The 17,002-nt window shown below is 35.1% G+C and overlaps 2 protein-coding genes across 2 annotated transcripts; one reads left to right on the top strand and one right to left on the bottom strand.

Annotated features, from left to right (window-relative positions):
* Positions 1-204: 204 nt before the first annotated feature.
* Positions 205-9,993, top strand: LOC144450838 (actin-related protein 8-like). The gene is made up of 12 exons (XM_078141947.1): positions 205-379; positions 1,125-1,295; positions 1,816-1,926; positions 2,523-2,627; positions 2,976-3,149; positions 3,653-3,763; positions 4,519-4,634; positions 5,340-5,493; positions 6,231-6,461; positions 7,275-7,509; positions 7,892-8,055; positions 9,079-9,993. Exons 1-12 carry the CDS (start codon positions 299-301, stop codon positions 9,220-9,222), a joined length of 1,797 nt encoding a protein of 598 aa, XP_077998073.1. The 5' UTR covers positions 205-298; the 3' UTR covers positions 9,223-9,993.
* LOC144451796 (selenoprotein K-like) lies at positions 9,977-15,777 on the bottom strand. Its single transcript, XM_078143088.1, has 6 exons — positions 15,734-15,777; positions 14,426-14,510; positions 13,958-13,976; positions 12,460-12,524; positions 11,802-11,894; positions 9,977-11,387 (listed from the first exon to the last, which is right to left on the bottom strand). Exons 1-6 carry the CDS (start codon positions 15,750-15,752, stop codon positions 11,384-11,386), a joined length of 285 nt encoding a protein of 94 aa, XP_077999214.1. The 5' UTR covers positions 15,753-15,777; the 3' UTR covers positions 9,977-11,383.
* Positions 15,778-17,002: the final 1,225 nt, after the last annotated feature.

The following is a 17,002-nucleotide window of genomic DNA, read 5'->3' as shown; positions in this document are numbered from 1 at the left end:
ATAGTCTTTTACTGCGTATGTGTATACACACTTTTGCATATGTTATAGAGTTTTAACAGATATATACCAATTTTAACTTATATTTTAACTAAAATACGTATACTATAGCAAAGTGGATTATTGGGAATGAGGTATACAAAAAAATCCGGGAATGAGATACGCATAAATCCATGACGTCACGATACAACAACACATGTGCTATCCGGCGCAGCATAACAATTCGGGTGATGATCGTACAGAGCAAACAAATCGTCCCTGAAGTGTGTTTTCCGAACTTGCAACTTTAAGATATAGTGCTATGGCTCCTGTTGGACCTACTCCAAAGAAAGATAAACCTAGACCTGTTATACAGCCACCGATGCCAGAACCTGCACCCGAAGTAAGTCATTCGTGTACTCTTGCACTCCAAGGTGTACTGTACAAATGAGTCTGACTCACTAACCTCGTCTGCAAGTACAGTACATGTATGTAACGAACAATATGTATTTTTCTGTTCGAAGTGAATCAAAATTTAAACATTCATTTTCATTAGTTCAATATAAATGCTAGTGTAAAAAAGTGTTACTGTAAATGTTTACTAAGTGTTAGATTTCTTAGCACACGTTCTTCATAATATTTTATCGAACTAACCACTAAAAGTTGACCGGGTGTGATTTAATCTTCAACAGTCATCAAAGGGTGTAGACATTCCCATAAATCAAACGTGTATAACCCAATTTATGAACCTGTTTAATCAGATGTAGTCCTGCTTGCATATGGAGTAAGTCGTCCACCGTCTGCAAGCAGGACTAGATCAGATGATGATGATGATGATGATGATGATGATGATAACGATGATGATGATGATTAATGGTGGTGGTGGTGGTGGTGGTGGTGGTGGTGGTGGTGGTGGTGGTTGTAATATTGATTAAAAACGCAAACCATATAATCATTTTATTACTTCTTCTGAATCAGTGAAGTTTGAAAATTCACAAAAAACAAAATATGAAAAATCAACTATTTTATTGATCAAAATGAAATTGAAATTTTAATGAAATGCAAGCAAAAATGTAGATTTGCTGTATACGTCAATCAAACCTTAACCTTAAATTTTATTTCAAAAGTCACAATTTTCCTTACCCCAGCCAATACAAACAACAGCTATAGTTGTAATACATCCTGGGTCAGCTTATCTACGACTAGGCAGAGCTTCCGATACCGTCCCTGTGGTCATTCCACATGTGATTGCCAGAAGACATAAAACAACAGGACAACATGTACAAGAAGACTATACTATACTAAGATATGAAACAAATGTAAGTCACATTTATTTCTGCCTTCAGTAGCACTTGCTTATAGTCTAGATACCTAAATATTATGGTGTTACATCATCTACATGTATAATGCAGTTTGAGAGAAACATCAAGTTGAATTTGTCACCAGTTTGGGGGATCTTTGCTGTGGGCCACATTGCCTTGGAAGTCAGTAGAAATGTTTTTGTTTTCACTGAGTGTAACTAAGAGGCTCTTATGGGTCATGAATATTCATTGAATAGAATGTTAAGTATAACCATGGAAGTAGAAGTAGTTCTACTTCCATGGTATAACCAAGTGAATCATCCAATTAGTTACCTTGAGTATATTCCCATCCTTACTACAGAGAGAGAACAATTATGTGAGTTTTAATCAATTTACCATAGACTAGAATTTAATGTACAAGCCAGAGGTCATTTGAATATACACATGTACGTATACTAAGTATGAGCACTGAGCATTATTCTGAAATGAGACATGTTATAACTTTTATTTTGGATGTCTTTTTCTTTCACAATTGAAGCATATGGCATGTGAACGTAATATGGAAGATGGATTAAGGAAAATAGAACAGGCAATATGGGGAAGAGTGACATCGGCAGGACAAAGAAGACTGCCAACTCCTCCAGAACAGGTAATTGATTGATTGATTGATTGATTGATTGATTGATTGATTAATTGATCGATCGATTGATCGATTGATTGAATGATGGATTGATTGATTGGTTGGTTGATTGATCAATTGATTGATTGATCGATTGATTGATGGATTGATTGATTGATTGATTGGTTGATTGATTGATTGATTGATTGATTGATTGATTGATTGATCGAATGGTTGATTGAATGGTTGATTGGTTGATTGATTGATTGATTGATTGATTGATTGATTGATTGATAGATTGATTGGTGTTTGATTGATTAGATTGATGCTTGACAATGTTTGATTTTCAGCAGTGAACAGTATAGTGTTAGATATGAATATAAAATGATAAAATCAAATCTCAAGAATGGCATCAGCAACAATATTCTGATATTACATATTAATATGAAAAATAGCAAACAATATCAATAAATTCTTATATGTTTACATGTAGGTTTTGTCATCTAAGTATTTGTTGTGAGTCGAAACATTTTGCCATAAGGCAGGTCTATCAAGTTTGAATACATGATTCTTTACAACATTCCTACTCATCGACATTGTACATTGATTCAATGTTATACATGTAGGTGTCTGCATACAATGCTACAGTTATCCCACAAAGACTAGATGATAACTCTGGTCTGAAATGGACAGATACTCAACATCTACCAGAATGCGTTGTTGGTGAAGAGGTGAGTAATGTATACTGTATGTAGTATAGTAGACTGTAATATATATGGTCTGACCAGGTCATTACAACACTACTCTGTGGAACACTACCTCTTTATTGTACAGTTTTTAAAAAAATATTTATTGGAGACTAGAATTATTAGAGCTGAACTTTAAAGGTAGCAGTCATCATTTCAGCTGTCTAGTAATCTAAACAATTGGAAGGCAGTACATGGACTTTGTGTATGTTATTCCACATTGTTTTTTCAAGTAGCTAAACATATAGCAAAGTTGTTTTATAAATTAAAATTCCAAAATAAATACCCAATTCTCTGAATACATGTACGTTTGGTTTGATTCCCTTCTACTAGGCATTGTACATAAGTGCAGAAGATTGTTACAATTTCCATCGACCGTACCGTTGTGGTATGTTGAATGTACACCAAGGTATAGGAGGTTCCCTTACTGCAGTCATGGAAGATCTATTTGTCATATGGAGTACAGCATTGGAGAAACATTTAGAAATACCAGTCAAAGATTTGAGGGTGAGTTGGTATATAATGCCACGCCAGGAAAATAAAGGCATTTTCATAAACTTGAGTTCTTGAAAGTCATCTCATGATTTTTACATCAACTATAATTACCTGCAGTTTCAGAGAAATACCAATCTTTACTATGGGCCATTGCATCATGGGAGTCAGCAGAAATTATTATTCATGGTTGAACAATGAATATTCATGAGGGATGTTTTACACTTGAGGAATAAACAATTGGGAGTTGTGAAGCAACAGCTCATAACAAAGAACTGTTAATTTGTCAATGTATGAGCACGCTCCTGTCGATTTATGCATATTGCTTGTAACAATTTGAGTCATCAGTGTATTGCTATGGAGATGCAGAGTGGGGGTGGGGGGATTTAGTAAAATTTGAAAATATATGAGATTCATACTCTCTGATCAATACTTGAAAAGTAAATATATCAGTTCTACTTATTCCTGATATTTTTCACAGACCACATGTCAATCTATACATTGTGATTTATTGACAGCATTACAGAGCAGTTCTACTCATTCCTGATATCTATCACAGACCACATGTCAAAGAACTGATGAGTTTACTACTAAACAGACTTGGATTTGGTGCTGCTATAGTTATACAGGTACATCACAACTATATAATACTTAAAAAGGGAACACCACTCCAGGAAATAGAGACATTTTCATAAACTATGGTTTCTGGAGAGTGGTTTTATGATTTTACATCACCTACAATTACTTGTAATTTCAGAGAAGTATCAAGTTGATCTTTTGCCTTTATAGAGTATCTTTGCTATGGGCTAAGCAGAGTCAGCAGAAATGATTATTTATGCTTGAAAAATTAATATTCATGAGAGACATTTTACACTGAAGGGATTTAGCACTTAGCAGGGTAAGATCAATCGTTCAATGTAGGATGAAATTTTTTTTTCACTGGGGTGGGGGGGTGGCTGAGACAGTTTAGTTCTAATCCTACGAAAATCAATTAAATTTTAATGTAATCTATTTTGTATCAATAAATACAAGTATTTCTAAAAATGTCATCAAATTGAGCAATGGGAGAATTTTCACTGTAGTAAGTGCATGGCACTAAAATACAGTGAAGTGTCAGCTAAAGAGCTATTTTTCCTCACTACATACTGGCTTTGTATTCATAGCACTACTTACTACTGCTATCTGAAACAGTTTTCAATTTCGGCCAATGTAGTTAGATGGAAGGAGGATTAATTGTTTATCAGACTCAGTTCTTCTTTGTTGAACATTTCAGGAAAACCAGATAGTTTAGTAGAAAACTTCAAGGCATCAGAATTTTTTTGAAATAAGATTTCTTCTATCGTAAAAACCATTGATAAATATGTGTTTGTATTTTTTTTTTTAGGAATCTGTATGTGCAACATTTGGTGCAGGACTGCAAAGTGCTTGTGTAGTTGATGTTGGGGACCAAAAAACCAGTATATCATGTGTTGAAGATGGACTTTCACATAGAAATACTAGGTAGGTTTATGTGGATGGAATCATCCTTTCTTATCCTTGGGAATTCAAACTATTCCTTTTATTTGTTGAAAATGTTGAAATCATTTTTCACCCAAACAGCATGGAAATTGCGTAGAAATATTACTCTAATTCATAAGTAAACAACATTTTTGTCAACCAGCAATTCTGAGGGAAAAATAATTTGTTTTTGAGAAACACTTGATATGCATGCCTTTTACATACAATGTATAATAATCTGAGGTCCATAACCGGATTCATTCAATATGTTTAGCATAAATAAATACTAAATGCTTTCAGTTTATGCACTAGATGGTGTCTCCAACTAATAACAGTTGTTTTACATCCTGACTACCAACATTCAAATTCATTACGCCAAGCTACTTTTAGGACATTGAACGATAAGATATGGTCATATTTTAAGGCACACTAATATAATTTGGATTTAGTTTTGGGTCAGTCCAGTCTTAGATCCTATGACAGACATAAAGTGACAACTTTCCTGTTGTATTTTGAAACAGCACTCCTAGTGACCATAGTAAAAAAATCTTTTGGTTTTTTTCTGACAAGTGTATGGTGTCTAGTGTTAACAATAAGAAGGCTATGAGAAGGTTATGAAAAGAAATGCATTGCAATGGACTTACAGTAAAGCCACTGGAAAGTAATTTTTATCATAGACTGAATAATTTCATGATTTTCTTTTTTTAGAATACGTCTGTCGTATGGAGGAAGTGACATCAGTCGTTGTTTTGCATGGCTTCTCAGTAGAGTCTACTTTCCATATAAGGAGTGTGATCTTGCCGGTAGAATGGATGCCATACTTATGCAGGAATTGAAAGAAAGTTTCTGTCATTTAGAACAAGTAAGTCGTTATTTAGACATAGCCATAATTTGTTAAACGTTTGATGTTCATTAGTCATTTGTTGAAGTCTTTTAATTACAAATATTGTCAAAGATGTCTGATCGATATTGAGAAGGGAGAAAGCTGACCTGTGGCATAGGGACCAGGAAGAATAAACAGCTTTTTTTCCATAATTTCCTGGATTTCTAGTGTATTTTTTTGTTTAACTCTATATTTCAAATAAAACTTGTAAGTATTACCATCATAACTATCATTTCTTGTCAGTGGATATAACATTTTACATATCAGACTAATAGAAGGAGTATCTGCCTATAGCCATTAGTCTGATCAGTAGAGGTTTACTTGACAGAGTAATGTGTTAGCCTGTTAGTGTGTTCTGGGATTTATAGCTGTGCAAAGTTGATGAACAGTTGATAAGATAAGTGGTAATGGTAGGAAATAGGCCCAAAAAGGCAGCCAGGGGAAGCGATAGTCATGATGGTACTATTTAAAACTTAATTTGGTTTTGGGAGAGGGGGCGGGGGTGCAATTTATTTACAATCTTATCTGGATCTATTTTGCATCTATGTATTTAATCACAATTGCTTGAAAAACCATTTTATGGGTACGCTGCAATAAATAAATACATAAATATTTACAATTTCACCCAATTTTTAGAAAATATGATCACTTTATAGTACAGAGCTCCACAGGTCATGATTCACAGAAATTACCATTTTCGTTTGTTTTGTTGACAGGATATATGTGGAGCTCAGTTACATGAGTTTCATATTAGACAACCACATAAACCTACAGTACTTTACCAGATCAAGCTAGGAGATGAGGGCCTACAAGCACCAATGGCTATATTTTATCCCCAGACATTTGGTCTAGCTGGCAAATTCTTAATTAACACACAGCAAAGAAACCAAGGTAACCCAGAAGATCCACACGACGAGACCTATCTTTTACAGACACAAAGCAGAGAGGTATGTTGTTTTACTTTTGTATAGATAGCACCCCCTAGTGACAGGTAGAGGTACGTTTTTGCTTTGATGTAGACAGCACCCTTTGCTCTGGTGGCAGGAGAGAACTGAGACAGGTATAAGCTAAGTATATGTTGGGGGGGGGGGGGATGTCACTATTGCCGCACTGCATATTAAGATTTTCTTTTAATGTTGTACTTCACGAAGCACATTTTAACCATCACTTATCTTTTGCAGAAGTCGAAAACTTATATTTGGTTCAAAGAGATAATTTCACTAAAGAGACACTAGCTGAGTTTATGCATATTTGGGTGTAATAATTTGCTGACTATTTAAAAAATAATCACAGTATTCTACTTACTGAAGCACAGTTAACCACCACTTGCAATTGACTGAACTCAAACCAGGTGTCATGATATAAACCATAAACGTAATTTATGATGATAATCAAAAAATATTCAGGAAATCCCTACTATACAATCGACTGTTCCAACAATTCCAGAAGACAATTGTAATGTTCTAGAAGACATGCATAGACATTAGCACAGTAGAACTGATTGACTTTATTGTTATAGACATGTTTTCAGAGTGCTGGTCAGCACTCACCAACATGAGGAGAACCCTGCTGTCAGTTTTCATAACAAATATTCCGTAACTTATCATCAATTTCTCTCATAATCTAATCATGTCTACATTGTCACAAGAGGGCGCTGTTGATCCTCAGCTGTATCGAAAACACCACTAGACTTCTTAATTGATAAAGAAAAGAACTATGTGTGGTGTTTACTCAATTTAAATGTTGTATTTTACCTACAGACTAGCAAACCTAAAGTAGGTGCCAACACTGAGGGCGCTAATCAAAATCAAGATAGTGGTGGAGGTGGGAATGTTGATGATAAGTCAAAGGCAGCAGAGAAACTGACAGAAGAAAGGGAGGCAGATGAACCAGAACCACAACTTTTGAGTATGTCCAAACGAATGGCTACAGCTGACTTTCAGGACAGATTACCAGGATTGGATGAAGCCATTCTACACAGTATAAGCTGTTGTTGTAAGTAACCGATACTACCAGTATGTATATGATGTTTGCTTTAAATCTAACAAAACTGTTGTTATAGTTAGGTGGTGATAGTGGTAGTGGTGATTGTCATCTGAATTGAATTATCATACAATGTAATTTGAATTTGCTGTTTTCAGTAATCGATACTTTCCTGGAAGGGGTGAAGTTTCAAAAAAGACAAAAAAAAAACCCATAATTTTTCAGCCAAAAGAATGTATTATCAGACTGTATCTGACTGCGTGTAGACCCTGAACACAGTGTTGATTTCATTCTGTTTGTGGCAGTAAAATTCAAAAGCATACAACATACCAACTTTGAACTTGAAATAAAGTACATGTTTTATCTTTTGAAACACTCTGTGTCCATCTTACAGCTTCAGATGAAACTAAGAAGAAAATGTATAGTACTATTCTAGTAGTTGGTGGAGGTTTGTTATTTCAAGGAACCCAGGAAACACTTCAGTACAGAATGTTGACTGGAATGCCACAACAATTCCGTACTCAAATAGAGGCTGTAGAAGTTATGTGCAAGTCAAAGGTGAGGTCAAAGGTTAATAATGATCTTCATGTAAATATGCTGGAATATTTTCAAAGACTAGAAAATAACCCATGCTTCGCATGGGATATACATTTTTGGTTACAGGTAAAAACTGGCATATGGCATTATAACCACAACTCAAAAACAGACAAAGTAAAATCACTTTCTACGAGTAACACACGACAGGCATCATTGACAGCAACGAATCCTCCATATTTCGTATAGAACTGTTTTGTGAACAGAACTCTAATATTTTTCTAATCAATTTGGCCAAACAGAAAATACCCCGGACAAAACTCCTGCTTAGTATTATACATTATGTATTATGAATGCAGCTCTAAGAACTGAACACTGAGTTTTATGTTATGCCATTCAATCCTACCATAAACTACATGATTGTCTGAATATGCCAACATCCTCCAGTGTTCACCAGTATTAGCTGCTTATCAAATTTTATCATGACTTCCTACTTTGAAAAATCAATATGAAGCAACCTTAACTTAGTCTGTGTTTGTAACTCAATACCTTGCAAAAAAGCTTTTAAAGAATGTGTAAAAAGATTGTTGTACATACTGTACAATAACAAAAATTAATTATGATTTTGTAATTTATTGAGTTACAAACATACCATATTTTGTTTCACATTGATTTTTCAAGTAGGAAGCCATGATAAAATTGTTTTATAAATAAAAAATAAAAAATAAATACCCGATCTGCATCCATATGGCCACTTTGATGTTGCTGCTGGACTCTTAATACAAAAATGCCTAGTTTTAGGCAGAGTTTGAGATCTACTTGAAGTACTTCAGACTAACTATTAATATGGAGATATCACAGCTTATAAACCAAAATAACCGCAAAAGGCTTTGATGTGTATAACTTCATCCATACTTTGGTTCATATAATATCATAGTATTCCCTCAGTACCTGAACACAGTATACACTGTAGCTTATTTATAGATTCATTTATATCCCTATCTTCGCCAAAAATACCATTTCAATCTATAAAAATTCCATTTCCAGGATTTAGACCCAAGACTGACATGTTGGAAAGGTGGTGCCGTCTTGTGCTGTCTGGACACGTCCCAGGAATTATGGATACGACAGAGAGAATGGAGACATTATGGACTGAAAGTACTTCGGGAAAGATCACCATTTGTTTGGTGATATAATTGTGAATTATTCAATGACTTGCATAAAAGTGAGAGGTGTGTTGTCAGTTGCTGACATCATATGGAGATATCACAGCTTAAACCTACTAACTGTACTATAAACACATTCAGCAGTTATGATACAAAACATTGCAACGAATACATCACTTAATTATGGGAGCTAGGCTCAATAGAGGACCAGTACCAGCATTCAGTTCAAAGTCTTGTCTGTGTTGTAAAAGCCGATACATTTTAGTAGTCGCAACAATTATTATTAGCCAAACTCTTTGACAACAAAGCATGCAGGGATCATGAACTCATCATCATTGTATGGTTGACAAATGGTTATTCTATTGTAAAAGATCAGAATTTTTTTTCCTTGATGACTTATCATGACATTGTATACAATACTGGAATGATTGTCAGTAATTTTTCACATCCATTCATTGAGAGAGTACCCATCACTGCCATTTTTCTATTCACGAATTTCCCCACGTCCATGCGGCTACAGATTTTCATCACAATCATGGTGGAACGTTTACAATACTTTGTGAAAATCTGTGCATGTAAAATGTAGACAAAACTCTCCCAAATGTGGGAGACTTGGGTAATACATGTTGTAATATGAAATACAAAAAATGTATGTAAATGGTATCCCTTGCATTGCATTGCATAGATATCACAGGTAAACAATATGGGTGGGAGTGGTTGGGGATGGTGTTGAAGAAATATGAACATCCATCTGTTTGCTTGAAATGATATAACTTTATTTCAAATAAAAGATCTTTTTTATGAACATAATACAGTTACCTGAAGTGTTTATTACTCAATATATTATTGTTTTGTGGCTATTGTCTTCAAATTCAAATGTAGAGTACAATTCAGTGAATAAATGAATGTAAGAATCTCTCTGTTTGTTTACAACTACAAGCAAAGTAAAGAGTTGGCATGGCGACGTTACCATATAGTCAGCTGACAGGTTAAGAATCAACATCTACTATTGATTCAATGTACTGGATACAACAATGGCAGATTAACTATTGATAAACGCAAACTGATATGATTTTTGTGACATACTGATATAAGCTATTGATGTATATAAAGTAGGGTGGCATCTCTGATTGCAAGTTTTCCTCAAGTGATTACATCCACATGACAAAGTACTGCTACCACCCACTTGTGTAATCTACCACATCACGAAGGCAATGGTATCCCCCATTTCTGCGATATACCACATGCAAGAAAACTTTTTATCTATTCCAGTTTGCCAACAGCTTGTTTTCCATAGTAGTATTATACAGAAATGAAACAAGAACTTATGTGGATTGAGAAAAATATTTTAAAATTCAACATTATGTATTACTCTCACTTAAATAACAGTATTGTCATTTAGTCACTTGTGAAGCATACATAAACATTTGTGTTTCCAAAGTAAATGTTTAAAAAATATTGAAATGCTATCTACCAAGAATGTCTACCTGTTATTTGGTATATACCAACTGTTCCAAAGCCTTTTCTCTCTGTAAGTATCTCATGGTATAAAGTGTAGTAGGAATGCTTGTGTACATTCTCTGTGTTGGTGAATTACGTTAAGTTTTCTGAAGTTCACTAAGTCGAGTCGGAAAATTCATGATAGTAGAAATACAATTTATCTAAATATAGTTGTAATACTCTGTAGGCAAAGTTGTGATGCAAGTACATTTAGGCAAGTATTTTTTTTATATACTTTTTTTTATTATTTTTTCTTTACCGTTATTTTGACAATTATTAAATCAGGGAAATCATCAAAATAGATTTTTTTATTGCTGTTTCTAGCAGATTACTCTAAATCCGTTTTATATTAAGAATTTATACAGAGATAGGAAAGTAGAGTAACGTGATTAGAGACAGCAATATAGGTTGGTTGCTGTACATCAATCCATCCAGTGCCACTCACGGTGGTTTACCCAGATGAACATCATTGTCAGTGTTTCACACACACTGCAGCAACATGGAAGTTAGAGAGTCTATATGCCACTGGGATGATGGGACAAAAAAATTCAACTTTCGTTTCATTGCACTATTGGTGATGACATTCCGTTTACTTCTATCATTGATGTTTTGATTCTATGGCAGTTTTAAAATCATCCTTGTAGCTCAGTGGCTAGACTCTCATGCCTGCTGTCATCAGCAGGCGTTTACCTGTAATACAATACACAAATAGAGTACTTGCATTAAAATATGACAACATTGTGTACAGTTGCAGGTAGCCTGCTATTCAGACATTATCAAACTAGCTAACAATGATTTTATATCTACATTGTACATTTACATCAAGTGGTAGTACCGATAGGTGCAGTTGTCAATATCAAATTCTTTTTCAAGAAGAAACAACTCAAATGAAGACAAACCACAAGTGAAAAAAAACGTCATAATAACCTTATGTTGACTATTTAAAGCATGCTGTCTAACACTATTCATCTGGTTTATCAATGACAAAAAAACTCCACATTTTGTCTTTCAAAATTTAAAATTAAGAAAAAAAATACAGAACTAGACAGGATCTCATTTACTCAATTTTTACATTTTAATGGGTTCAAAACTGATAATTCGTACCTTCCTCATCCACCTCCAGCAGGTGGGGGAGGTGTAGGTCCCCCTCCTCTTCCTCCAAATCCTCCCATTCTCCTCCTAGGTGGCTTGGGTGGACTGATGAAATATACAAGGTAATTAGCAATAATAACTGATGTCATTCTGCTGGGCGAAACTATTTTTTTTTTTTTAATTCTTTCTCAATATTGTAACTGTCACTTTCAGACACAGATAGTAGAAATATTTATTTAATGACATTGTAACACATATTTATTAGCTAGATGTCGACATATCAAGTGAGGAAAAGGAATTAGTTAAATACATGTAAATACACCGGCAATGAAAGGTAAAAAAAAAATAACTTTAAACTCCTGGCTGGACCACAAAAACAGTTTGTTAAACTAGTCGGGTCTGTGTCCTAAGGAGAAGTTGGACATATACAGTAATATATATATTTAACATTAAATAAAACAAAAACAAAGCAAAACAAATTCTACAAAATATTCTAAATGGTGCCGAATGTTTTTTTGTTTCTGATAAATTATCCACACTGTACTAGATAATCATTGAGAAACACAGGTATATAATTACAATGTCCTACCATTACATATGTTTATAATATAGCCACATATGGTCCTTTACACTCATTGGCTGTTGCCTCATTTACATATAAATTACTTACCCCCATCTATCATTGCCTGATCTGTAATCTGACGTGTATCCTGTTCCCTTTTTTGTCAAACCAGGCTGTTGATAACAAAAATTGTGAAATATTTCGAGTCATTATCGTGAGAAAGATACAAAAAATTAGACAACAAGCCATTGAGAATGACATAGTCCCCGCTATGATTGGGTTTTAAGGAATTAGCACTACTCTGATCACGCAACAACACTTGTGAACCTAAATCAAACAGACTTAGATATGTTGTGTCTGCTTGTCGGACATGGAACATGCCTACAACAATAAAGGATTGGTCGGGTATGGGGGATCATATCAATATGAAAATGGATATGCAAATGTATGTCATAGAACACTGTCCTAATACCAACTTTGAATGAGATCTGTTCAAGCATGTCTGAGTTATGGCTTTGGACATGGAAAATTCACAAACAAATTGGCTGCCAGGCAGCCATATTGGATCGTATCACAATGAAAATGGATATGCACATGTATGTCATAGAACACTGTCCTAATACCAACTTTGAATGAGATCTGTTCAAGCATGTCTGAGTTATGGCTTTGGACATGGAAAATTTGCAAACAAAATGGCTGCCAGGCAGCCATATTGGATCGTATCACAATGAAAATGGATATGCACATGTATGTCATAGAACACTGTCCTAATACCAACTTTGAATGAGATCTGTTCAAGCATGTCTGAGTTATGGCTTTGGACATGGAAAATTTGCAAACAAAATGGCTGCCAGGCAGCCATATTGGATCGTATCACAATGAAAATGGATATGCACATGTATGTCATAGAACACTGTCCTAATACCAACTTTGAATGAGATCTGTTCAAGCATGTCTAAGTTATGGCTTTAGACAGGGAAAATTCGCAAACAAAATGGTTGCTAGGCGGCCATATTGGATCGTATCATAAAACAAATTGACGTGCATATGTATGCCATAGCATGTTGCCCCTGTACCAAGTTTGAAAAAAATCGGTACAGGCATCTCCAAGAAACGGCTGCGGACGGACGGACGCACGGACGCACGGACAGACGGAACCCAATCCATAAGTCCCCGTTCCGGACTTCGTCCGCGGGGACTAACTAATGACCGTTCAGTATAATTATTAAAAGCTCTTAGGAGTCATGGATATACTTTCTACTGACTCCCATGATGCAATTGCCAACAGCAAAGATACCCTATAAAGGCGCAAGACAAACTTGATGTTTCTCAGAAACTGCAAATAATTGTAGGTGATGTAAAATCATGAAATGACTCTCCAGAACCGATATAGCTTCTGAAAATGTCTCTATTGCCTTTCACGAATGGGAATGATCATCAAAAATTCTTTATCCCCCATCACTACAATTAACAATTACAAGTACTGTTATTGTTCTATGTTGCAATGTCAACTGAGTGAATTTATGTTGAAATAGTTGTGATGGAAACCATACATGTAAGTCTATCATGTGTTGTGATTTGTTTGAATATAAATGCTAGTACTTACTGACACCATTGTGTGGAAGCTGTAGAAGAAAAGAAAAGAACGGTTTAAAAGGTTGTTGGTTTTTTTGTTGGGGGGGGGGGAATTACATTACATAAAACTATAAAATTATGGATGGTTTTTACTCTCTCTTTTTTTAACTTGTTTCAGTGTTTTTGCTAAGGTTTGGGAACCCCGGTAACAGAAAGGGGGAAAGAGGTAAAACTGGTAGTGCTTCCCATGCAATGTATCATAGTTTAGGTGGGGAACCCCGGTAAAATGATGTGGGAACCCCGGTAGATTTTACCTACTTACCGCCCTTAAATAAAACACTGTTGTTTGTATGCATATATCTATGTGACTCATCTAAATATAATACAAATAGACTGTTTCTTTTATATTAAAAGCCAGCTATCATGTTCTTTGATATTTTTTATCATATACAGAAAAAAAAGAAGACCATTAATTAAAACAATCATTATTTATACTCACAAGAGAACAATAAAGTCTAAAATACCCCAGAAAAGATCAGGGATTGCAGACAGTCGCCATGGCGACCTCGACTCCAACACTTGACCTGGAGGAATAAAGGTGATCACAATAAGTTAAAAAATAAATGAGCAGTGACTCCAGATTATACAGTAATGTGATAATATGAACTCAAGTCCACTCTAAGTAACTGATAACAATAGCATGGACATGATGGAGATATAGGTACTAATGCTATAACTCCATACAGTGTGCCCTCTAAGCCAATTTGACGCACCACTGATGCACACAATTCCTAGTGACACACCAAAATTTGGTATTCCCCTATCACTTACGAGAAATCACAATTTTTTTCTCTCATTTTGACTCACAACAACAAAATTTGGCTATCATTAGTGGGCACACTGGCTCCATACTAGTAGTAGTACTGAGTACTAACCATGAATATTTACTGAAGTGGCTCAAGACCAAATTCTCTAGTTAACATTCATGATAGTAATTTGCCAGTTTTAAGAAATCATGGTCTATTACATTTACAGGTCTTGACTAAAGAAATCTCCAAAAAAATGAAAATATATATATAAACACTTTTGATTTTATTTTTTACGCACTGTAGTAACAAACTGCACCGCACATTATCATTCCACATAGAAGTGATGAAGTTCTATTTCTTACAGATACAGAAATTTAACTTCCATTCAAAATTTGTTTTCAGACCCTGGGTCTACATGTATGGTTCAAAGTTCCATTGTACAATGGATACACGCATGTACGGTTCCGCAGTCGCTCGTGAAGTTGCTAGTTCATAGAGTACGACAATGGAGAACTGCGACAGTGAGGCCGTCACATGCGTCAGGCCGAATAATAGCGAGCAACTGCCTGTGTACAGTTGCAGTTCTAACGACGACGTACGACGCGACGTAACGTTACAATCTACAAGAACAATCATGTACTGTCGAATAACATAGAAGCCAGTATATGACGTTACATTCATTACATACCAATAGGCAGTGAATATGCATAAAGCAAAACCTAGGCTCACTTCACTGCTTTTTTGGGGGCCAATGACCTAAAATATTGCGATGCCGTAACCCGGAAGAGTTATCAACAAAATTCGAAACATCAAAAGGAGCGAGTCATGATAATTTATCCTACCAAACCGTGTGCCACATAGAGTACGATCACATCTTTTCAACAGCCCTTAATGTATGGATACAGTTTTCAATAGGTTATGACAACGTTTTCAGCTTTCGTTCTGAAGAAGACAAGCAATAAACGTGAGAGCAAGACAAGACTGTGGTTGGTACTTACTTTCCGAAATGTACACCATTTTCTGTTCTAATGCTTACGTATCACAACCACAATGCAGTGCGAATAACACGGAAGTGACTACTTATTGTTCATGTCAAAGGTCAATTTCATTTGGTACTTGACGTCGACTGCGCGGTGAGTGAGTCACAACAGATTTCGATCCATGCTACGTAAACACAAGTGCTAGTCCTGACTTTGACAACCTGTAAACGTCGCATATTTGACAGAAATGGCAAGGTAGTGTGATCGATGGTGTTGTGAATATATAAGAATAAGATGGCGAGTGATGAGCGCTTGCCGCCAAACGCAAGCTCCACGGGGGAGGTAAGATTTGCTTATGGTAATTTAATTTTAAGTGAGTTTAATAATAATATGTAGTTAACGCCCACCGTGGTCGAAAAGTTTGTCATAAACTCAGGTAGACCAGAAAGAGATGTCTCATCATGCCTGCTTTAGTCTAAGTAAGACATTCAGTCTTTTTGGTGAATGCTTCATAGTTAGGAAAAGTTGAACTTGGAGAAAGCGATAAAATCCAACAAAAGAAATTCATTAGTTTTTGTTACTTTTGACACAGTGCTTTTATGTAAATGAGCGTCAACCTTGAAGAATTCAAAGACAAGATATTGTCTAATTATGCAAATTAAATCTTCCCTTTCATTTAATATACAAAGCAAATTTCAGCAGAAAGTGTCAAATACAAATACAAAATGTACACATTGTCATTTTCTCAAGTGTCTACTTTTTTTTCTGTTGTTGTAGGATTTTATGGAATCTTCCCTCAAATTGATAGAATGTTCATAAAATTGAGAAATTAAAATTAAGGTATTCTGGAAAATGTAAACAAATCCAAGAGTTTATGAAAGATTATGAGAATGTATAACTTTTTTTTTTTAACCAGAAGCAATTTGTTGATTTATTTATTTATTATTTATTGACTATTTACATGTCATGGGTAGTACCATACCATAAATAGTTGTACTGTTCACAGGGATCAATCAGGGTTTTTTTTTTTTATTAAAAGAAATTTTAGTTTATAGACAAAGAAGAGGCAGGGCTCGAAATTAACAGTAGTCCCATGTCCACAGACTACCAATTCTTGTCATGGGGCTACTATAATTTGCAGCCGGTAGCCGACTCAGACTACCACTGATCATGCAATGATTTATGGATGGAACTTGAAGATTTACAGATTTGAAAATATTTCAATAACAAACATATTTCCAATAGGAACTACTGGTCACCATCCTTGGACTATGAGTTTCTGAAATT

The sequence above is a fragment of the Glandiceps talaboti genome, chromosome 1 (genome assembly GCF_964340395.1).
Source record: "Glandiceps talaboti chromosome 1, keGlaTala1.1, whole genome shotgun sequence".
Taxonomy (NCBI): domain Eukaryota; kingdom Metazoa; phylum Hemichordata; class Enteropneusta; family Spengelidae; genus Glandiceps; species Glandiceps talaboti.
The sequence above is the reverse complement of the archived record's forward strand: the minus strand, read 5'-3'. Positions and strand labels throughout refer to the sequence as shown.